Source organism: Boleophthalmus pectinirostris, unplaced genomic scaffold (genome assembly GCF_026225935.1).
Source record: "Boleophthalmus pectinirostris isolate CB_2022bp ecotype Guang Dong unplaced genomic scaffold, ASM2622593v1 HiC_scaffold_22, whole genome shotgun sequence".
NCBI classification, from domain to species: Eukaryota; Metazoa; Chordata; class Actinopteri; order Gobiiformes; family Gobiidae; genus Boleophthalmus; species Boleophthalmus pectinirostris.
Window position 1 is genome coordinate 25,134,290 of NW_026571190.1, and position 24,628 is coordinate 25,158,917.

Genomic DNA, 24,628 nt, shown 5'->3' on the forward strand with positions numbered 1-24,628 from the left:
CAGCAATGTTCAGAAAGAGGATTTTAATTGTAAAAGTTTTCCTCACTGTTTTCCCTCATGACTTGATGCCTATTTCCATCACAATGAACAGACATAATTGGAATAAAATTGCAATGTTATCCAACCGTTATCTTTGCCACAATAGCATTTTTATTGTATTTCAGCTCCTTTATGCTCGAGCGGGAAGAATGAGCAATCTATATGTGTCTCTGTATTCAGGTAAAGCCTACAATACATCACCGGAGCCTCTCTAATCTAATTGGCACCAAATCCTGGCTTATTTCCATTCTCACTCTGCTCTGTTATCCCACCGTAGAGGAAGTGCGCAGTCAGCAGGAGACGCTAAATATCTGTATTAAATTAACTTGGTTGGCCATTGTGTGTGAGTAAGTAAATGGCGCGTAATATTCTTGTTTTTTGCAGAAATGAAGGCTGTTTGGTGTGCAGTTTATCAGGGTAAAGACTCTCAAATCCAATCTTCGGCGCAGTAGTAGTATTAGCATATGTGAATACCAGGAGGCCTAGACCAAACTTACTGGATGAGGACTCAGCACTTTTGCAGACTCCTCTCCCCCCCTAAAGTATTCACCTTATCTTGCTCTCATCAGTCCACCTGCATGCTGACAGCCTTGGGAATGGGACGCAACTGTTAAGCTGAAGTCGAGGTCAGATCTGCATAATATAAAACTAATTTAATTTTCATTTACATAGCTAATTGTTCCTAAGGGTTATTACTTCAGTGTATAATCACCATCTGTGTGGAGTTTGTGTGTTCTCCCCATGCAGGATTTCTTTTACTGCTCTGGGACCAGGACAATGAATGTTAGTGGGACCTGGAGTTGTGTTTTGTTTCTTTCATTCATGTTTAACAAAGAAATCGCACAAAAACTCCATACACCTTCACTCAAATCATCTGTATGCCCATCCATACTGAACTAAAGGCAAAAGGTAGCTGTTGAAAAGTACCACTCCATGACATCACAAGGTGGAACAGAGCATTTTAAGCTTTAGAGATGTAGGCATTGCTCAAAAGAGTGTGAATGAAATGAAACATAACTCAGGGTATGTTTTCGATGAGGGAACAGCATTCTAACATGGTTTAAAGCTCACAAGTCAGTTTTGCGTAATATAGGACCTTTAAGTAAATATTAAGTATAAATCAGTGTGCGAAATACAAAGGGGGGGTCCGACCCTCCTGGTTAACTCATTACACCCCCTAAAAATCCTCAAAAGCAACAATATTGAGGGGGCTCAAATTTTGTTAAAAAAAAAAAAATAATTTACACTAGTCCAGACGCTATCCCATATGGATCTGGACAGGGTCAGCCTGATATACCATCACGCCTGGACTACTGTAATGCACTTTATTCCGGCATTTCGCAAAACGCACTTTACCGACTACAGTTAGTCCAAAATTCTGCAGCGCGACTTTTAACAGGAACAAAAAGGAGAGAGCACATAACCCCAATCCTTGCATCTTTGCACTGGCTCCCTGTTAATTTTAGAATTGATTTTAAGATTTTATTGTTTGTTTTTAAAGCTTTGAATGGACTGGCTCCACAGTACGTCTCGGACCTCATCCAAATTTATACCCCTGCGCTCGCTCTGAGGTCCGAGGTCCAGCTCCAGCTCAGGGCGCCTAAGACGAGACTTAAAACCAGAGGGGACAGGGCCTTCTCTGTGGTCGGCCCTAAACTCTGGAACGATCTGCCGCTTCACGTTCGAGCAGCTCCACAGTGGAGAGTTTTAAATCTCGTCTGAAGACCCACTTTTATTCTCTGGCTTTTAACACCGCGTGAGTTGTGTGGTCCTCTGTGTCTTTTATTTATTTTTATGTGTTTTTATTGGTTTTACTGATTTAATTTATTTATTGGTTTATTTATTTCTATTCTATGATATAGTTTTATTTTTATTTTACTGGTTTTATATCATTTTACTAGTTTTATTACTTTAAGACTAGTATTATTTTAGTAATTTACTTTATCATCTTATTGTTGTTATTTTTTATGTATTTGTGCAGCACTTTGGAAACAGTTTGTTTGTGAAATGTGCTATATAAATAAAGTGGATTGGATTGGATATACCCGTACCTCTCGAACACAGGTACCTCCAGTTGCAAAAGGTGTCATTGTTTCGTTGTTCCCCCGTTAATACCGCGGGCCGTCCTCATCTCAAGTTATCATCATCAACTCATAAAACAGCAGCATGTAGAAATTTGTACGCAACTTGCTGCACATCAGTCCAGAGCAGAAGCACTGAGTTTGGTAACAGCAGCGGCCAACAGTGCTAAAGACACGGGAGCACTCACCGTAGTGTGCAGCCTCACAGGAAGAGATTGGGAATCTGGTCCTTGTCTTGTGCCGTCCACAGAGCACGTTGGTCAGATAGGTCCAGAGGCTCTGTCCTTCATGTCCTGGTTCCAGACGGGGGCGAGCAAGACCAGTGCACAGTGGACTGGGTCCGAGTGGTCCTGTGCCGTGGTCTGTGTTCCATCCATCCATCCATCCATCCATGGTTAAGTACGGGGAAAGCGAGAATATGCTGTGAATTACAGGTCCGGGTGGGTCTGTCCACTGCGCACCTGTTTTTTTCTGGGGAAAGTCGTGGCACTTAACACCACTCCCTGCTCCAGCTCATCTGAGGCCAGTCTGAACCAGAGCTGCTCCTGCTGGTTCAGGAGGCTGGGTTTGGATCTAGTCCGACTGTAGCATTTCTTACACTAGGCTAAATGCAGTTCATTTTAGAAATTGAATCAACTGAATAGGGCCTAACTTTACAGCAAGGTATTAATGGACCAAGGAACATACAAACCAATCGTGACGCTACTTAGAAAAATCAAATGTGTGCATTCAAGGTGAGCACCGGACCACCTCAAATTTTAGTTGAATAGCCCTGCTATAGGCTGTCTGTGGAATCCACCGTGGTGTCTTTTTTCACACTTGAGTCTGTATTGCTCAACAGTTTGGAGATGGGGACCCCCCTGAATATTGACACTGATATAAATCATTAATATTTTCAGGTGCAAAGCATATATGCTAACTGTGTAATATACACAGAAATACAAAATATGGAAGAGAACCAGCTGAACAAATAATATTATTTTGATAAAGAAAGAGAACACATACTGTATCTAGACTTCACAAAATAAGGCCTACAGCAGTACTTAATATTACGGTGGATAACTTGGCCTTATGGAGTCACCAGCTTGTCTCCATGGAGATAGATTCAATTTATTTTTGTAAAGCCCAAAATTACAACAGCAGTTGCCTCTTAGGGCTTAACAAGATCATTGATTTAACCAACAGCAAGTTAGAAAATCAAACAGGGAGGCAAACACTGGTCAATAACAGACAAAGCAGATTAAATAACATTCATAGATATTACATTTCACTATTTTCTAATTTGTGTTATAATGTTGTTTCCTCATTTTCTGGTGCCAGTGATGACCATTCATGGTCTCATTAAGGTGTTTACTTTTCAACAAAAAGGTGAGGTTTGACCATGCAATCTGAGAGGAACTTGTATAACAGTAAAAATCCACTCACATGTTGTAGTTAAGCAGCTCAGAAAGTGCCTCTAGTTAGCTTTTCCCCACGAAGGAATGTCGACCACTTATCAATTAAAACTAAGCGAAGTACATTTGCTTTACAGTTTTGATTAAATATAACTATGAGCTGCTATGGAAATATAATACAGTATAAATGTATTACACAATCCTGTATTGATTTACTGTCAGCTAGTTTTAAACCAAAAAAATAAATAAATAAAGGGGGTCATGCCTGGTCCCTCATACATCGCAGGTGCTGTTTCCGTTGTCATGAGGATGAAGCAACGGGTGTGTTCAAGTGAAGGTGCGTTCACAGCAGAAACTCCAGTGTGTGTGGTAAAGGGGCACGCTGAGGTCCACATGTATCATTACTGTGAACAGAAAATAGGCCTCAGCAAGTCTAAGCATTGTCCCTCACAAGAGTGGATCTCTTTTTTGTGCTCATCTATATATTTTTACCTCTGTGGTCTGTTTATGTGACAGATTAAGTGTTAAGTGTTGTTATGTGCAGAAATGTTAAAGAAATTATGATTAACAGAAATAAATGGCTTCAATCAGTATTTTTAGATCTTGAATTGACTTCTGGATTATACTGAGAAATAAAACATAAAAGTAACCTTTATATAAAGTTCAAAGTCACACAACACAGTCTGACAAAAACAGTCAGTGAGCTACAGGTAATTTAGGAAAAGACAAATATCAGGCACTCACTTGGTTAGAAAAAATACAGAAAAACCTTTATTTCATGCTGGCAAAACACACCAAGCCTTGTCCTTCCTCAAGGTTTCTTCAGGGATGATGCACTGCCTTGCCTTTTTACTGAATAAAATTATTCTTTCTTTGTACATTAGCAGTTTTCAAAATCTTATTTCCTCAAAAATGAAAACTGAATTCAATACATTTCAAATTATATGTGACAACCATAAGCACAACGCAGAGACTCGTAGTTTTGACGATGTGGGATAAAAAGAAGCCTTCACATTAGCATTGCAGATTTCCACTAGGGCTGGACGATTTTACCTAAAAGTAAAATAAGAGATTTTTTTTCAGAAATTCATTGGACACCTGGACATAAACAAACAAAAATCTTCAACATCATGAAGATCTTCACCCTTTCCTTTATATTATATCATATTATTACAATGGTTTATTTTGTAAACAGCCTATGTTTATATCATCAGACCTCAAAAGTGGATGTCCTTAGTATGAGATCGGGGAGATGAATGCAAAAATAAATCAAATACCTACACGTATGTTACTTTTCGACCCTGAAGGAAAAAAGAAAATAAGGTACTGAGAACATATAGTTGAGACGCTGATCATTAAGTAAAGTAACACAAATTTCTCCCTAAAAATGAAATATAAAAATAACTATGCATGTTGGAGTTGATTGGATCTCTTCTTTCACCTATCCACTAAATATAGTAGTACAGTCGATGAAGGTTCATCGCTTTAATATAATTTTAGAGCCGAAAGGCCCTGATGATCTGTGGCCAGCCCTGTCTCCCCCTCAGGTTGGCATTTGTATTTCCCTTTCTTCTTCTTTTTTTTCATTCAATACAGGGCTTCTTTGTAGTGTAGGCAGGAAATAAGATACTCATAAATCCACTGACTCTTTACATTTCTTTATGCTTGGAAGGCAAAAAACCCCTACTATCAAACATAAACAGGTCAAGTAGTGCAGCAAAATGTGTGTGGTATTCAATAATATTCAGCTATTCCTGTCTTCTCTTTGCCTGGCCTCCCCCTGCAACTTTTAGTGGGTACAAACAATGTGGTTGATAATTTATAATTTTTTCTAATTGTTGACCTACTCTGAAAATTTATTGAAATCTATTATTATTTATTTTTACTCAAAAGCAAAACCCTGACAATTTTTTAATTTTGTGTCTCCACTGTTTTAATCAGCAGACACATTTGTTACTGTTTTGGTGGAAAGGTCAGATTTTGAACAAAAAAAATGTTGAAATATGAGCATGAATGAAAACTTCAAATTACAAATACCTCTCATAGATCGTGTATATAAATGGACATAGCCACCACGTTCCAAATACAAACTGAGCATGGGTGCACTTCCGACTCCATTGATTCTGGCTCCAGTTCAGTTTCTACTGAAAAAAGTGGGCCCTCTCTTCATAACTACAGCTGTGAGCCTCATCATTTTGATCTTAAAATATGTGTATTAACCCAACATGATCCTGGGTTTTTATTTCAAATTTTTTTCCCCGTAAATCATGATATGCACATGCCTTTTTTCCCCGAGGTTTGATTGACAGCATTGCCAAGCACCTGCCTCCTGCCAAACCAAAAATATGAGCAGGAAGGGGCGTTACCTTCAACAGCCTCGCTCTGGATTGGCTGTTTGGTTGCTATGATACTCGCGGTCGGAATTCCAAATATAGAACTCAGCTCCAAATTCACCTCTACAACTGCCAGTCTTGGTGAGCTTCATTTGACTGGAACGCTATGGGTCACACTCTCTTAGACAATGTTTACACTGAAACGAATCCACGTATCACCGTATCTGAAACGATCTACGTCCAGACACATCCTTTCTGTGTCTGCAAGTCTTCCCTATCCACACAGCTTTGAGCATATTTGTTTACGTTTTACAGAAACGAAACTTAAAACTGCATGGATAATTAGAATAAACTAAGCACTCAAAAACAGCTCGCTATTGTGCGCTAATGCGGTTGAGCTTCTGTCGGACTAAAGGACATGACTCAGTGGATTATATGTGTTCTTTCTGTGACAGATGGGTGTTCTGCTGATGGTGAGTCTGTTCTGTGCTTCTATGGCGTTGGAGACGGTTCATGTTAAACTTTTCAGAAGATTATACGTCGGCAGGTCATACGCATAGACCGTATATATGAATGGACATATATTCTAGCCTCTTAGCGTTTTGGCGGTGAATAACTTCGCATAGACCTACATCACCGTATCAGCGTTTTCAGGCATCCACACAGTGCAGATCAGTACTGTACTCAAATGAATTTGTGGGAGCTGGCGGCACCAGATCTTTCCATCTCTGGAGCCGTTTTCATTCGACTCAAATACATACGAGTGTGGACGGGGCCTTAGTCCACTTCTTTATACACTCAGGATATAGCTACAAACTTACACTTTGATAAGAGATGGACACCACATTAAATACACAACAAATAATACCTCAGAAGTGCAGTGGATATTGGTGTGCCACTCCTATTCTGTGTAGGGAGTAAGAAAACTGACTCATTCCCACTGAGGCTAATTACTCAGCCAATCCCAGTGTTTGTAGGAGGCCACAGGGTACATCATCGACTTCTACACCCACAGCTGTATTTCAGGTGGAGGTGGGACTGTGGAGATGGACGGCCCCTTGGCTCTTTTTGTTCTGTTTTGTTCTAAAGCAGGCCACTGTTGCCTCAAGCCAACTTCAGACTGCACAGTGTTTGTTGTTTATCCAAAACCACTGTAACATTGCTTCACAGTAACTTCGATTTTTTAAAGCCAATATACAACAGTTTCTGGGTAAACGCAGCAGGGCTTTCACAAAAAATAAAGAAGAGTGTGTAAAATATATAAAAAAAATTAGGCCTGCTTTGTCAAAAGGAAGATTACTGTTACACAACGTTCTTGAGAGGTTACGTAATACAAAATAGAGACTAATCCATATGGGTCAGAAGCTGGGTGCACATACAAACATTAAAGGTCCTATATTACGCTAATTGGATTCCTGTGAGCTGTAAGCCATGTTAGAATGTTGTAACCTCATCAGAAACATCCCCAGATTAGTGTTTAGTTTCATTCATATGTTTGAGTAATACTTTATTATTAGTCTGTCTACATCTTCAAAGTTCAAAATGCTCTGTTTCATTTTGTTATGTAATTTAGTGGTAGTTTTCAAGTTAACAGCTTTTACTTTTAGCTCAGTAGAGACTGGCAATTCCAGGGTTGAAATCATCTAAATGCTCATAGTGAAGGTGTATGGAGTTTAAAAACACAGTGGAGCAAGGCAGAACAGAGTGTTTTCTGTGTGAGAAAAGAACTCCTAAATATAGTATGCAAGGTTTGTATGTTAAACATGTGTGAAGGAAACAAAACACAACTCCAGGTATGTTTTTGATGAGAAACAGCGTTATAACATAGATCAGAAAATAGCGTATGGGCTCTTAAACTACAGTTACTGCCTTTTCATTTGTTTATTGCACAATATATGTTTGTTTGTAATGACATTCTACAATGAAAAGTACAGTTGGTTTGACACTATACAAATCAAATAAGTGAGAAAGAAAACAGCAGGATTTAAACTGCCAAGTCCATGCAAGACAACCACTACAGATAAAATAATGGGCTTGTGAAACTCCTCAAAATAGAACTGTTCAGCAGCTATTTCACAAACAGTGCCATCTTTGCATCTAATTTTTAATGTTTTGAGTCACACAAAACAAACTGCTAATAGTATGCAAATGATCTTCCTGTCAAAACTGTACACAGTGCCACAGTTTGGCTTCATTTCTCCGATGCTGATAATTGTTTCTGTCTTTTTGGTTCGTGGAATGAATGCGAGCACTGACCTCTGCTCCTGTGTGTGATTAGTGTGAATAATACTGACTTGTTGATGTTTCCACCTGGAGGATTGTCTGGTAATTGGGCTGGCGCTGCGCTGACTGGAGCTAATGATCAAGGGGGCCAGTGCTAGCTAAATGAGGTCAGGTTGCAGCTATGAATGTAATGGTAGTATGAAATCAAAGTATGATAACAACTATTTAAATGGACTAGACTGGTAAATACAACAGACAGGTACCATATAAATAAGTGGACTAATAGTATGTGATGTCCCCATTAGCATTCAGCTCCAGTCAATGAAGCTCATCGAGGCTGGTGGTCATAGGGACAAATTTGGAGCCGGGTTTTGCAGTAGACCTTTTTCACAACAGCCAACAGTGCTGCGATGTAGGGTAAACGCCACTTCCAGTTTATGCTCTTTTTCTATGGCAAAATATCTGAGGAAAAGTCTCACGTATTCTACACCAGCTTCATAAATCTGTCTACCCCATCACCAAATCTTCAACCAACAATGTCCACAAAGCACACATTATGTCCATGAAGAATTTATCCACAACTCTCAAGGTAAGAAAGACGAAAACGTAAAGGCGAACAATGATTAGCATTATTGAACTACTCCTGAGCAAAACTAATATTATGGTCATGGATAAAACATAAGTAATAAGTAATTCATTCATCAGAACTCAGACTGATTCTGGAATTAAAATAAAAAATCGATTTCATGATGTTGATATCTGCCTAGGCAGAGATTTGCGCAGTTCGAATGCTACAGATGTTCACAGATTGCATGTCTAGCATTTAAACTGCACAAATCTCTCTGTCTATGCTAATATCAACATCATGAAATTGATTTTTAATTTGAATTGTAAAATCAGTCTGAGTTAAGAAGTTGCTAATGTTTTATTCATGACCATAACCTTAGTTTTGCTCAGGAGTCATTGCTAGTTGATGTTCGCCTTCACGTTTTCATCTTTCTTACCTTGACAGTTGTGGATAAATTCTTCATGGACAGAATATGTCCTTTGTCGACCTTGTTGGTTGAAGATTTGGTGATGGGGCAGATTTATGAAGCTGGTGGAAAATACACAAGACATTTCCACTGATATTTTGCCAGAGAAAAGCATTAACGGGCAGTTATATTTACCCTACATCACTGCACTTCCGGGCATTGTGCAAAAAGGGTTATTCTGACCGAATGTATAGCAACCAAACAGCCAATTAGGAGTGAGGCTGTGACAGGTAACGCCCCTTTCTGTCCGCAACACAGCTTTATCAGGGAGCTGTCAATCAAACCTGTTGCTAACGCCAGCAGGAGTGACCTCGGTGAAAGAAGGTGCCCAATTTGTCTGTGATTTGTGGACAAAATAACTAAATAAAAACACCAAGATAATTTTAAGACCAAAATAACGAGGCTCACTGCAGCAGTTACAGAAAGAAAGGTGACAAGATTTCATGAAAGTGAAAAGAACGTTAGAGTTGGAAGCGCGCTCATAATCACTTCCTATTTGGAATGCAGCAGCTAGCGCATTACTCCATTTATATATACACATTTTTAATATCAGTAAAAAGTAAAGATTAATTACTAGTATTTAACTTTTGTACTTTAGTGAACATAACATCTATGCATTTACTCTTATAAAACTAAAGCTTGAAACTGAAATTGAAAAGACTTATATAAGTGTAATGATACATGATATTAAAATATAATAATGTGACCTTTTCTCAGTCAGTAGATAGAGAATAAATTCAAAAGTTACAATTTGAAAAGGTGAAGCAATTCTCACACAGTGACAGCTTTACAATAATACTTTAACCTTGACTTTTTGGCTGAAGGCAGACTCCACAGAAAATGAAAGGTGCGAGACTAGTATGACATGCTCACTGCCATGACTGACATCACACTCAATATGGCAGTGCGATTTCTCCTGCTAGTGTCTTAAAGGAGTGTGAATTCAAATGCCAACGCAAACTAAGAGAGCCTGCTTCCTTCATTCAGCAATTTAAACTGAAGTAATATCAATTTTTGCATAGGTCATTAAGCGTGGGTGGATAATCCTTCACACTTGTTTACATTATACCATTTGGAATAGCTGATTTTACTGGCAAACAACATGAGGAAAGAAGAAGAAGAACACAGTTACCATGGCACCTAATTTTCTCTCAGCCTTTCAGATGCCTATTCCCAAACAGTGGTAGAAGGACTACTGAATTGTGTTACTTAGGTAAAAGTACAGATGTTACAGCAAATAAAAATGATTCGAGTAAGTAAAAATATAACATGAAAAAATCAGGTAAAAGTGTTAAAGTACCTGTTTAAAAATGCACTTCAAGAGTAAAAAGTAAAAGTATTTCGTGATGATTTTGAGATCTAATGAAGCTTCAGGTGTAGTGATAATGATACAATTTTGTGCCTCAGCCTTTTTCAGCAGGTGGCAAACAACTTTTACTTCTCTCAGATGTAAATGTAAAAGTAAAAAAGTGTCCTCTTTAAAATGTACTTAAAGGTCCATTGTGTAACTTTTCTGGTGGAGGGTCCATGAAATGTTGTTCTTGATGTTATTGCTTTGTCTAGAATGTTTCACAGTATGAGATTAAATCTTTCATCATGAAGATCAAACCAGAACAAATTACAGATCTGTGGAGAGGCAACCCCACTCATAGTCAGAATGTAGGTAATTTTGAGTTGTAAAACCATCTGTAATTTAATAAAAGTGAGTTATGTCTATAGAACCAATCAGGTGACAGACCCCCAACTAAAAAATTACATAGTGCATCTTTGATTAAAGCACAGGTACCTAAAATGTATTCTTATGTACAGTATTTTACAATTTTTCACACCGTACCCGAAGTTATTTTAAAATCTGAAATTCCTCTCAATTTCTCCACACTTTTTTCAGTTCCCTGCCAACGTGCTATATGTCTAGTGAATTACCGCTATAGGCTGTGGGGTCAATAGTACAATACTTCTTGTATGATTTGTGAGAGTTGTCATGGGCGAGGCTAGGCGCAAAATGCCGGGGTCTCTGAAGACATCATTATATTGATCTACACCCCCACCTGTGTCGTCAAAATGATCAACGACAACTGAAAAACAAAGAGAATCGTTCTAATCAAGGCTAAACAAAGACAACCCATGGGGGGAGAGAGTTGTCTTCCAAACCTATTCATAATTCAGTTGCACCCAATCCATCTTAATGCAGCTACGACACGCTACATGATTTATACAGTCTCGAGTATGAAGCAGATATTAGCCCGGACACAAGCAAGCCTACGGGAGCTTTCACTACACTGCAGATTTACGTCTATCCAATGGCGTGAATGTAAAGTGAAGAGTTTGGCCCCATAGCTGCGTCTGTCAGCAGAAACATGGCTACGTGTGCTGACACAGGGGATAGGAAAACTTGGACACAAAACGCAGTGATGGGGAGTCATGTCCAAAACAGATCAATACTGTAACAAATTAATCAACATAACCTTAGGGCCCTCAGGACTCCGGGGTTAAGTGGCGATGCTGTTAATTATGAGTCAATTAGAAGTGAGATAGAAGTTACACAAGCCATGTGTTACGGCTCCAGGCCTGCAGATCTAATTTGTTTTGTGTGTTTTAAATTCTTTTGTTGGCTGTAATGATTCCTGCTGTGGGAGCCCTGGTCTGTGATTGGTGGGGTTTGTCTACGACCGCCTCACCTGCAGCCACCACCCCCTATTTAAGGAGGTTGCCAGCACCTCTTCAGGGTTGCTGGCCTTTGTGGCAAGTATGCTGTTTAGTTCTGTGTCTCTTGTCATCTGTCATTCTGTGTTTTTGTTTTTGTGACTGTGACTTTGATATTTATGTGACTTTGTATGTGACTTTGTACGAGACACTCAGCATCATGCAAGACCTTTGTATGTTGGTTCATTTTCTTTTGCGGTCCTTTTGGTTAGTTTGTTGTTTGTACACATTTGAGTCGGTTTTCTTTAGTTTACCTTTTACATTCCTGTTAAATGAACATGATTTAATTTATTGCATTCTCCAACTTGGTTCTTTTGTTACTTCCTCTGTCCGTAGCAAAGCTGGATCGTAACACGTGAAACATACCATGTCGAAAACAAATGCCAATGCCAAATGGTTAAAAATATCTGATTTATTTTTTTTAAAGCAGCTGATGTCGGTGTGAGGGGGGTGTGAAGCTAACTGTAGGCACTACTCTGTCTGAAGCTCTGTTACTCAAGTTAGACTTAAGCCCGAGCTCTGTTAGTCACTCTCACCTTTTTTGTTGAAAATCAAACCCCTAAACTGTACCATGAAGACTCATATTGATCATAGGCTCCTGAAGATGTGCGGTTTAAATCCATTTTGTATTTATTTCAGACTCAACTTTTAAAAAAATTGGTAGTAATTGCTAATGTGTGCATGTGCTCCAACATGTCACTGCAAAGTATCAGTGATATCATATTTTGCACTGTTAGAAAAGGTTTCCAAAATTTTAGTTTAAAATGTGCTCCCAAAACCCTAAATTAGTTACTATTCCTTCTGTAGCTCATGATGGACCTTCTTGTAATTTTCTGAATTCAAAATCAAGCAACAAATCATCACCGGTGGAACAAATACTCAATGACAAAACAAAACTGTCCACATCCTCCTCATTACAATGCACTGTCTTAACCGCACACTTATAAGTGGGTGTAACTTACCCCTGCAGTTCTTTGAGTGACATGGAGATCTTGAGGTTGTGGCCCAGAACATGCAGAGCGGTCAGGATGTCCGCCCACTGGACCATCTCTCCCAGAGGACCTCCCTTCAACACCTTCGGACTGAACACATCTCCAGACTCCTCTGTCAGGAAGCCAACATGCACCAGGATCTGCAAGAGACAGGAGGAAAATGAATACAACGCTATTCTTGGCAGTAACAATTCTGTTTTGTTTTTTTTCCTATATTGCTGCTGCTGAACTTTGTATTTCCTTTGGGATCTATCTATCTATTTACTAATCAAGAGCAAAAAAGCTTCTGGACAAATGTAACACTTGTAACACAGACTGCACCAAAACACTAAAGAGACTAAATCAAAACACAAACACAAGGCTTTACCAGCTCCAAATACGACTGAACTCAGGAAGTTTTAGTTTTTTAAAGGTAATGTCAGAAAAGTTAGAATAGCTTTGATTTGATTTTTTATTTTGAGTTTGTGCCAAGAGGAAAAAACATTTACATACCACATATATACTAGTATTGTAAACAACACAAAAGCACATTTCTTAAAAAGGAGTGGGAAGAAGAGTCAAGTATATTGTCCATAATACAAAAATATTTGAAAGGCTGCAAGAAGAACAGATTAAAAATGATAGAATAGCAAAATCTTATTCATATTTTTGATAAATTGCTCTAATATTATCTGAATATTGCCATCATTTAAAAACACACCCCCAGCCTCCCACCAGTACTTAACACTGTGTCTTTTCTGAGGGGAGGTGAAAAGTCTAAATCGAGAAAATCTCACCAGGGCTAAATATAAGTGAATATAAATGAAATATTTAATTGGAGCTCAACTGTGATTACAAAATCCAAATTCACTATAGAATCAAGCAGGAATAACACACATGAACTATATAAGTGCAGTAAAAGGCTCTAGCAGCAGAAAAAGTCTGAGCATCACAGCATGCAAATGACTGTACCCGACAATTAAATTTGCATTATCTTACACATACATATTGGCATATTCCATAAAGCTAAGCTCCTTGAATGTTAAGCTTCTGCCATTCAAAATGTTTTAATGAGTTTCAGGATTAAAATCATCAGAAATTCAACCCAGAAAAAGAAATTATGGAAAAAGTAATTCTTTGAAATCCTCTCTGAATGATCCTCTCATGCTTCAATGAAAACGTGTCCATAGAAATCCATCATTAAAGGCTTGAGTGTAAAATTCATTATACAGTGTTATAGGAGGCTTGCACATGTGTAGCGGTCAGTGAGTGGATCCAGGAATTGGCTGTATTCGGAAATAGCAGGGATTTGACCCAGTTTTTCCACTTAACCTCAGTCCTCACACACAGCAAGGAATTAAAAAAGAAATAAAGAAATAAATAGACAACATACCTTTTCTCCCCAAGTTTGTACCTACTTCACTATAAACCTGCATGCACTTTTAGTTTTGCTAAATTTAAAGGTGCAGTATGTAACTTTTCAGATGGATCCTCTGCCACCTGCTTCTCTCCATGTTAATGAATAAACATATCTGTTTATTCAATGGTGGATGGTTTTGTTGCTTAGAAATATCTTGAAAGAAGATGCTCTTATTGTGAGTGAGGTCGTCTTTACACAGATCTATAGGTAATAATAATAATAATAATAATAATAATAATAGTAATAATTCATTTGTCTTATATAGAGCTTTTTCCAGACACTCACGCATTATCCATGTATTCCATATCCGATTTTGGTGAGCTACTATTGCCCTGTGGCAGACTGACAGAAGCAAGGCAATCTTTCTTCAGACTTTCACCCTATTTTTATACTAGGAAATATGAAGGAAGTGTTTTGCCTAAGGACACAACGGCAGCTTTGGCCAGTGGCACCTCACTGTGGCACCTGGTATTCCCAGCAGTTTCCAATCCAAGTACTAACCAGGCCAGCGCTGCTTAGTTTCTGAGATCTGACGAGATCAGGCTTTGACAAGCCAGTATGGCCACAATAGGTACCACCTGGATGTCTCCATGGAGATAGATAAGTATAATACTTTGTTAGATTCGAGGCAAAGCTGTAACATCTCTCCATAAAGACAAGCAAACAAAAGTTACAAATAATGCACCATTAAAGAATCACTACATTAACATAAAGTAATAAATCCACATTGAATATTTGCCAAGTTTGGCTCAAGTCATTAGATAATTACTGTGAAGAAGACCATTATGTCTAGAATTTAGCACTAGTGGTTCCTCCAATATAAACACAGACCGATTGTCTCCTGTGTAATTCATGTCCACCCAGCTCCTGCATAATGAGGGCACCCTGCAGACACTTAGACTACAGTAGACTTTTATAGTGGATTAGACCCACCCAAGAGTGCTTCACTGGAGTAATCCTGATTACTAAACACAGCATGGACCCTTTCCGCTGCTATTGCTGCTGTGCGGCGCCAAAAACTTTCACCAAGCACATTATAATGGTCTCAAGGCCAACAAAGTTTGGGTTTATCTGGTTCATTAATTTCCACAGCACATTTCTTGAATTTAAATCAGCCATACAGGGCGCTCCATCTGTGCGTACACATTTGATTGTGTCTAGTGAATGAGCAAGAGCAGCAAAACCACAGCCGCTAAGGGAACAGAAGTTATATGTATAAAAGCATAAGATTTTATACAGCTATGTGGCCATACTCATACACTAAGAGAATTCTGATTATCCTTAGGCAAGACACTTCACCCGTCTTGCCTATGTCTGAATGTTTTGTGTCTGTGTGGGTGTGTGTGGGTGTGTGTGTGCATGGTGGTTCCAGGGCAAAAATAGACTTAAAGTTAGACAAACTTTATTTAGCCACAAGGGAAATTATTTGGACACAGTAGCTCACACATCACAATACAATATAATAACAAACAACAGCTCATCATCTATTAATCAGTTTATTTATTTATTTGGAGTCTCATTAGCTTCTACAACATCGCTAGTCTTCTCAAGAATGAAATTACTGAATAATGCACACAATTATAAAGAGAGTCTGAAGAAGCGCTTTTACACTCATGCATTATTATTACTGTTATTATACTTTTTTATTTGCTTCAGGATGGGCTGTAAAAAAAAAAAAAAATGCTGCCAAATGAACATATAAACAGTTGCATCTACTGTAACACAATTTGAGCCTGCAGAAAAGAAGAGACACTATGTTTACAAAGTTGTCATTAACCTCTCAAAAGCGTGTAAAACTTACACAGCGGTGGAAACACTTCGCCAAGTAATAGTGTGATTTCAGCTGCTGTGTAATATCCCCTGATCTCATAAGCCTGCTCTATTAACGTCTGCTTCATAGAGAAAGATAAGTGAAATGTAATTACAGTTTGGGTGGCAGATGGCACAAGTGAAAATTGGTGGCGCTAACATCATTCACTCTTCAGGCTTTGGCTTTGGTTCATCACAAAGACGTGACGAAGGACAGAAGGAGATATGCATTTCTGGCAGTGGCTGAGGCATAGCAACAGTGAAAAATAAATACGGGAAGAAACACATGCTATAATGGCTTTGTGAGAAAGTTTTAATGAGGTATGAAAAGTGCTTTTAACTAGGAAGGCTATGGCCGAGGTCGATAATGGGACTGAAAATAATGATATTAGTTTGGATCTTGTGAAATGGGTGCAGATGTGCTTTGATTCTGCTTGTCCTTTTAAGGCCTGAATAATATGCTAATGATAAAAAAAAAAAAAATTAAAAATAAAATAAAATAGAGTTGTAGCGCTTAAAGAAGCACTATGTAACATTTTAGGGACAGGTCGCTACCATGGATATTTTATTTTTTTGCTGGGTGTTTTCCACAGTGGTGGTATTAACATGCATTTATTTTATTAGAGGTGTTTATATTGCTCAAAACTTGCTACTTCAAAATGATCTGTTCCACCTTGTGATGTCATGAAGTGGTAGTTTTTAAGTTAACAGCTCCTTTTCCCTTTTGTTCAGTAGAGATGAAGAATTCCATGGCTGAAATTATTCAAATGATTCTAGTTTAAAAACACAGTGGAGCACTTCCTGTACTACCACATGACATCACAAGGTGGAACAGAGCATTATCTGTTTGAGAAAAGAACTCAGCCAAAAATGTACAGCCCAAAATGTACAGTTTGTATCCATTGCCCTTCTAAGATGATTCTTTACCAGATACAGCGATGTAGAAGTTTGTAGCAGATTTCCCTTTGTTTGTTGGTGATGAGATATTTGTGAGGTAATGTCCGTACATTTCTCCATGGAATATTGTCAATAGAGTCCTGCTGCTAACAGTGCATGAGTAGGGCTCCGTTTGGGAGATGCACTTGTGGTGATAGTCGCTCTTTTTCTGCGGTGACTCATTATAAGGGAAGTTTAATTGAAGATGAAGCCAAGTAAGTTCCTTGTGAAAAGTTTTTCAAAGTTTGGTGCGCAGCATCTTCACTCATGCCGCCATCTTCAGGTGCTGGCCGTGTCCTGCCGCTTCCCCAGTTTAGGCTCCTGGCACCACTAATGTCATCACTCTGTTGCAGCCAGTGAAATAGAGGCAGGGGTAACCTTGTCGTCACATCACTGAAAACATCTCAGAACGTCTAATAAACAAAATGTGAACTAAATCTTGTTAAATTAATACTATTGAGTTTGGAAAAATATCAGAATAAATGTATATTTTTGTTTATTAAAATAAAATGGCAAATATTGGTAGGGACTATATTGTCTTCCCCAAATATTGGTTGTGACATGTCCCCACCGTCCCTATGCAAACCTACGCTCTTGTATGCAGGGTTTGTGTGTTAAACATGTGTGAATGAAACAAAACATAACTCCAGGTATGTTTTTGATGAGTAAACAACATTGTAGCATAGATCAGAAAATAGTGTAATATGGACCCTTTAAAGGCATACTTTGGACAATTCCAGACAAAGCAACAAAATCTCCGTAGTGCCCCTTTAATGTTATGATTGGTGAATACAATGTGATCTCAGTTGAAAGTAAATACTATCACCTTAGTTGAGATCTAAATTCTGGTTCTGCTTTTCTTAATATTCAACATAATTCATGTTTATTTACAGTATAATATCTCCTATCTTAAAAAACTAAACCTCAACAAATGTATTTGAAAGAAACTATCCAAAACAAAGTCAACAGAATAACTAGCGTAAGCAGTTTCTTGCCGCTAAAAGACTGAATCTATCTCTATTTACAAGAGCTAATGCCGCCATACGGGAGAAGATTAGGAAGTAGTTTAGTGAAGCCTACTGCGAAACTGTGGAAAAGTAACCCTTATATCACAGAGTGGAAATCAATCGTTTAAACAAGGAGAAGATGGTGTGGGTGGCTCTCACCGCCAACACACTTGTGCCTATTTACACGAGTGCACACTTGAAAATGAAGACGGAGCGTGCAAAGAAGCCACACAAATAGGACAAAGACAAAAGGAGGTGCTCTAAAACTAGATCGGTACCTCCTCAGATCACACGCACTAGGCACTTTATGCAGTTGCCTTCTAGTACTCAACATTCAGAATGTGTGTCCCTGTTGAACACACAAAGCCTGCATATTTAGGCTGTGTTCTTCTCTCAAACAGAAAACACTCTGTTCCACTTTGTGATGTCCATATGCCTTCACTAGAATCATTTGGATAATGTCAGCCCTGGAATTTCCCACTTCTACTGAATAAAAAGTAAAAGGTTGCTGTTAACCACTTCAGGACATCACAAGGTACACGAGAGCAGGTAGAGTAGGTAGGGTATTTTGAGCTTTGAAAATAAAGAGGATTATTCAAACGTGTGAATGAAATTACATACAACTCCAGGTATGTTTTTGGTGAGGTCGCAACATTCTAAGATGGCTTAAAGCTCGGATGAGTCAATTTTGCATAATAAAGGACCTTTAAAGGTGCATTGTGTCCGTCACTTGCTAATTTTTATGGAGATGTTGTTGCTTTGCCTGGAATGTTCCACAGCATGACATTAAAGAGCTTTACCTTACATTTATTCAATTACATGTGGTTTTATAGCTCAAAAACACTTAGAAAAACAAGCTTTAGAAAAACAAGCTTTCTGACTGTGAGTGGGGTTGCCTCTACACAGATCTGTAACTTGGTCCGGTTTGGTTTTCATGAAGATAGGAAGGTTTAATATCACTGTGAAACATTCCAGACAAAGCAATATTTCCACTGAGAAAAGGATTTGACGGACCCTCCAGCAGAAAAGTTACACAATGCACCTTTAAGAATGATCATTTCACGTGTCACAAAAGGAACAAGGATAAAAGAAGCTGCTCTAAAACTAGATCTGTACATCCTCAAGTTTGATCACATGCACTAGACTCTAAAACACTTTATTCAGTTGACGTCTAGCACTCAAAATGCAGAATATGTGAGCTGCGGAGGTGTGCACTGAGGGAATTACAGATCCAGCTTGTTTGCATGCTATTGCTTCACTCTGGCTTCTTCTACTGTTTGTGTGCTCCGTCTAAAAGCCCGCTCACTCGCCCGGAGGTGGGTGGTTTTTGCAAAGATCTTCTGATGTTACTGTCCTTCGGGAGTTACACCTGCCAAAACCAATGAGTCAACCAAAAAAGCGAGGGAGCAAGCAAACCAAAAACAAATGAAACAGAGAATTCGAGCTTGCAAATGTTTGGTTTTCATATTGGGAATGATATGTAAATTCTACAAAAGGGCCTATATTATGCAAAATGGACTCTTTTGAGCTCTTACTCATGTTAGAATATTGTTATCTCATCAAAAACATACATGGAGTTGTGTTTTTGTTTTATTCACATGTTTGAGTAACCGTTTATTATTAATCTGTCTACATCCCAAAGCTCAAAATGCTCTATTCCAGCTTGCGATGTCATTAAGTGGTAGTTTTAAAGTTAATAGCTAACTGAACTGATTTAGTCTACAATACACTAGAATAACCATGAGTTGTTGCCTTTAAAACATTTTTTGCCCTTTTGTTCAGTTCAGACAAAGTCTACAATTTCTTTTGGTGTACAGAGAATCGAAGCAGTTTCTGTAAGGTAAAAAGAATAGCTATAAGTTCAAAGTTTGACAAATCCAGGGCTGCAGATAATTCTTGAGAGGGCACATGGAGTTTAAAAACACAGTGGGGTACTTTCTGTATTACCATCTGATGACAGCACAAGGTGGAACAGGGTGTTTTCTGTTTGAGAGAAGAACACAGTCTAAATGTGCAGAATTTGTATACTAAACATGTGTAAATGAAACAAAACACAACTCCAGGGGATACAGTATTATAACATGGATTAAAACGTTTGCGTAATATAGGCTTTTTAAAGCTACTGATTTTCAAACCGTGAAAGAAGGAGCTAGGTATTTAAATCTATCTTGTTCCTATAGCTCTCACAAACCCACACATTACAACAGCCTTTTCAGATGGGTAAGTCTTACAAGCTTGCATAGATAAAATGTTTCATAATTAAATGAAGACAGCAGGCTGATTTTATGATATACTTTCTTACACAGGTAAAAACTGAATTTACTAATTTATGCTAAATTGCAAAAGTTGGGTGCTCCAGTTTTAATCTTTTTACACTTTCAGCCTGTCTATGTCTGAAGTAAATTCAGGTTTCACAAATGCATCCCCTTTTTAAGGATTTAAAATGACAGCTCGGATCTATGGGCCTTTATCAGGGTACTCTGCCAGGCAGTGACAGTTACTATGAAATGTTTTATGAGTTAGTTCTGGTATCTGTAATACTGATGATAGATTACACTTTATATAGTCCTAAGGCTACGTTCAGTCTGCAGCCTGAAGTGACCCAAATCCGATTTTTTCACCCCGAAGCAACCTGTATCTGAGCTTTTAATGACAGTCTGAATGATACAGATCCGTTTTTTTTCCAATGCAACCCAGGCCACTTGGATATGTCCTCCTAAAACCGATACATAACTGATCTTTTGACATGCGACTTCAGTTTTAACAGCCAGGTCACATTCATCCCACCTACATGTGTTTCCTTCTGTGAGAGTGGTACAAATATGCACTCACAAATGTACACAAACATTCTTCTCATCATATGAAATTTGTGTCTGAACTCTGTGTCAGTGAAGCAGCGAAGCACATTGCAATCCCACTGCTCATGGCTGCAACTCCGCACTCACACCTTCCTTTCTAAGGACGTTGCTGCCACTGCCCCATAAAACGCCATGGCAAAAAACCTCCTTCTCCTGCTCAATCTCCTCCTTAAAACAAATAAGCTGTACATGTTCTGGCTCCAGTACGACAGCAACTTTAAAATGTCCAGGTGCTCAACGCTAGCATCCATGTTAAGACTACTTCTGTAAACACTGAGCACACTCGCTGTGTGTGACGTCATCGTGTCCTCCAATGTGCATGCGGGACACTTTTGGGGCATTTAAAGTTCACACTGGAGATCACATACAAGTCACATTTAATTGGAAATGTGAACAACCTTGAAAAAAAAAAAAAAAAAAAGATCAGACTTCACAAAAAATCTGAATTGAATCTGGAATCTAAACATAGCCTAATACTAAACATAAAAATATATAGAAAGATTCCCGACTGGTGCAGTAAAAATATACACATGATAAACACTGAGTCTGAAAAATATTGTTTATCTATCATATACTGAAATTATTATGGTGACAGATATATCTTTCCCTTCTCTAACAACGTGTTCATTTGCATTAAGCTCAGCCGGTTTGAGCCTGACTTTAGGACATGCTCTGGAGCTTCAGGGAAGGTCATATCTGTGCTGAGGGGTCATGGGTCAACGACAGCCAGGCACGACCAGCCGGCCTGTGCCCTATCCTTAACCTCACCTTCTTCATCCCCATACTAATGTCTGATCCTGCAAACTGCCCCAGTTACAAGTCAAATAAGTCTAAATGGAAATGGAGCTAGTGGAAGAGCTCACTTTGCTCCTGTGTACCTCACTGCTTCTCCAGAGTTTACCTGCTCCTCAGCGTTCATCACTTCATGCCAAATACACATCCTCCTCGTTCAATCAGAGCCCAGTCTGCACAATTTAAACTCATCCTTTTATCGTCTCCTTCACTCTCCTCATCATTTCATCCTCTTATTGTCCCCTTCACTCTCATCATTTCATCCTCTTATTGTCCCTTCACTCTCCTCATCCTCTCATCCTTTTCACTCTCCCATTTTCTCATTGTCCCCTTCACTCTCCTCATCCTCTCATCCTCCCCTTCACTCCTCATCCTCTCATTGTCTTCTTCACTCTCCTCACCCTCTCATCATCCCCTTCACTCTTCTCACCCTCTCATCGTCCTCTTCACTCTCCGCATCCTCTCATCCTCTCATCGTCTCCTTCACGCTTCTCATCCTCTCATCCTTTTCACCCTCCTCATTCTCTCATCCTCCCCTTCACTCCTCATCCTCTCATTGTCTCCTTCACTCTCCTCATCCTCTCATTGTCTTCTTCACTCTCCTCATCCTCTCATCGTCCCCTTCACTCTCTCTCATCTCATCGTCCCTCTTCACTCTCCTCATCCTTCTCATCTCTCTCGTCTCTTCACTCTCCTCATCCTCTCATCCTTCTCACCTCTCTCATCTTCACTCTCCTCACTCTCTCATCCTCTCATCGTCTCCTTCACTCTCCGCATCCTCTCATCGTCCTCTTCACTCTTCTCAACCTCTCATCCTTTTCACTCTTGTCATTCTCTCATTCCCCCCTTCACTCTCTTCATCCTCTCATCATCACCTTCACTCTCCTCAGCCTCACCTTTATCACCTCCAATGTCCAGGCCCCTGGAGGATGACATCTCTTGAACCTCATCTAATTGGCCGCGCCCTTCATCACAGTGTCTTCTGCCTGTGTTTGAGTGTTTGAGAATAAAACTACTGATGCTTTCATTTATCTGTTATCTCCAGGTCGAAATACAGTTACAAGAACATGCCAAAGAACAAAGGTAAATAGCAAAGAAAGTCAGCGCTTGTTTTTAGCCTTTTCCACTGTCTCCATAAAATTAGAAATGTTTTGATGTCAACAAAAAAGAGCAGAGTAATTTGTTATACAGAGAGTGTTTCATGGTCGGGGCTGTGAGGCTGCGTGGTTGACCCCAGCTGTTGATTAAGTTTGATATGAGCAGAGAAGGGGAAAACACTGCTTTGAAAGTATAATGCGCCAAAAGATTAATTGCTTCCTGTTTGAGCGCTACAAATGGGAAAGATGTAGATTAGACTCAAAATAAAAGAGGTCCATAGAATACTTAAGGCAAGTTTAGAATTTAGTGGAGCATAATCACAGTACTGATCTTATTATTAGCAATCCAGACAATTCAAAGAGATATGGAGTTCACGGTTTGATTTATGAGCCATGTGAAGGAGGTTTTTATCAAGACACTTTTTTTTAGTTTGTAATTTTCATTTTTAATTATTAAAGGAGTCAAGTAAGGACAATGTCATCATATTTTTGCAATAAAAATACATGTACCTGAATAAATTTCCAAATTTTGAAGCAATCCTAGCAAAAAGCAATTACATTACTCTTCACCTTCAAATTACACCTACATTTTATGCTATTTTCTGATCTATGTCACAAACCTAGAGTTGTGTTTTGTTTCATTCACACAAATAGTATTTAACACACAAACCATGCATATTTAGGCTGTGTTTTCCTCCAAACAGAAAATGCTTCATCCCACCTTGTGATGTCACGTGGTATACAGGAAGTGCTCCACGGTGTTTTTAAACTCCTTACACCTTCACTAGAATCATTTGGACAATTTCAGCCCCGGAATTGCCAATCTATACTGAAAAACCTTCATTTCATGACATCACAAGGTGGAACAGAGTATTTTGACCATTGAAGATGTAAACTATACGAATAATATAAATAAAGGATTACTCAAACATGTGGGAATGAAACAAAACACAACTCTAGGTATGTTTTTAGGACGTAACAGCGTTACAACATGGCTTAAACAATACAATAATACATTTTGGGTAATATAGAACCTTCAGTGGAAATCGGCATTTTATTCTTCAATATTGAGTGAAAACCCTGACACTAAAATTCTGTGATATTTCTTTTAATGGATTGAATATTGCCAGCTCATTTTTACATATCTACATCATAATTGATCGTTTTTTTTTGCCTGCAGCTGTGATCTGTAAGTCTTGTACTAGTCATGCATGTTGACATTTATAAGAACAAACCACAAACAGACTCATTTGACTTCTGTTTCTAATGACTGTGACAAAGAGCTTTTGACAAGCACGACTAACCCATACAGACAGCTGGACATCTGCTGTGGAGATAGTGGTGGCACATTGTAAGGCCTATCTTCTGTTGAGGCAGCCCCAGAGTGGAGATAGAGGAAAACAAATCCCCTGTATGCACTATAAGAAAGAGGGGCATCCATCACACTGACAGGGCCTATTTCCACCATGTTAACTTAGTTTAGAGCACGAGATGAGGGAGAGGAAAGCTGCATGAGGGGGATATGGATTAATCACCTTTCATTATTTTCGATAAGGTTAAGTAAGATAAAGGTCTCTCAATGATTTATCAATAAGAATATCTCATTTGTTTTTCCAGCACGAATATCCTAACACTCTAATATCTATGTTCAGTATAGAAAACAATATATTTTGTTTTTTAATGGAATTTTCTTCAATTCTCTAGGGTACTGGCATAGACTGTATATATAATTGGACATAGCTAACCCGCTGGGGCACCGTGTTTCAAATAGGAAGTGAAAATGGGGGTGCTCTCTCTGCAACTGCTGCTGTGAGCCTCGTCATTTTGGTCTTAAAATGTTCGCGTTAACCCGCTCTACATGATCCTGGTGTTTGTATTTAGCTGTTTTGTCCTTAAATCAAGACATGAACATTAATAACAGACAGATCAGG

The 24,628-nt window shown here is 38.8% G+C and overlaps 1 protein-coding gene and 1 pseudogene across 1 annotated transcript in view; both read right to left on the reverse strand.

Annotated features, from left to right (window-relative positions):
- The window catches only part of LOC110172581 (alpha-1,6-mannosylglycoprotein 6-beta-N-acetylglucosaminyltransferase B-like), a 157,359-nt gene that overhangs the window by 46,934 nt on the left and 85,797 nt on the right, over positions 1–24,628 (reverse strand). Inside the window, exon 8 of the mRNA XM_055157733.1 lies at positions 12,770–12,939. Within this exon, the coding sequence (XP_055013708.1) occupies positions 12,770–12,939 (170 nt within the window). The remainder of the gene's footprint in view (positions 1–12,769; positions 12,940–24,628) is intronic.
- Positions 14,652–14,768, reverse strand: LOC129410471 (5S ribosomal RNA; annotated as a pseudogene).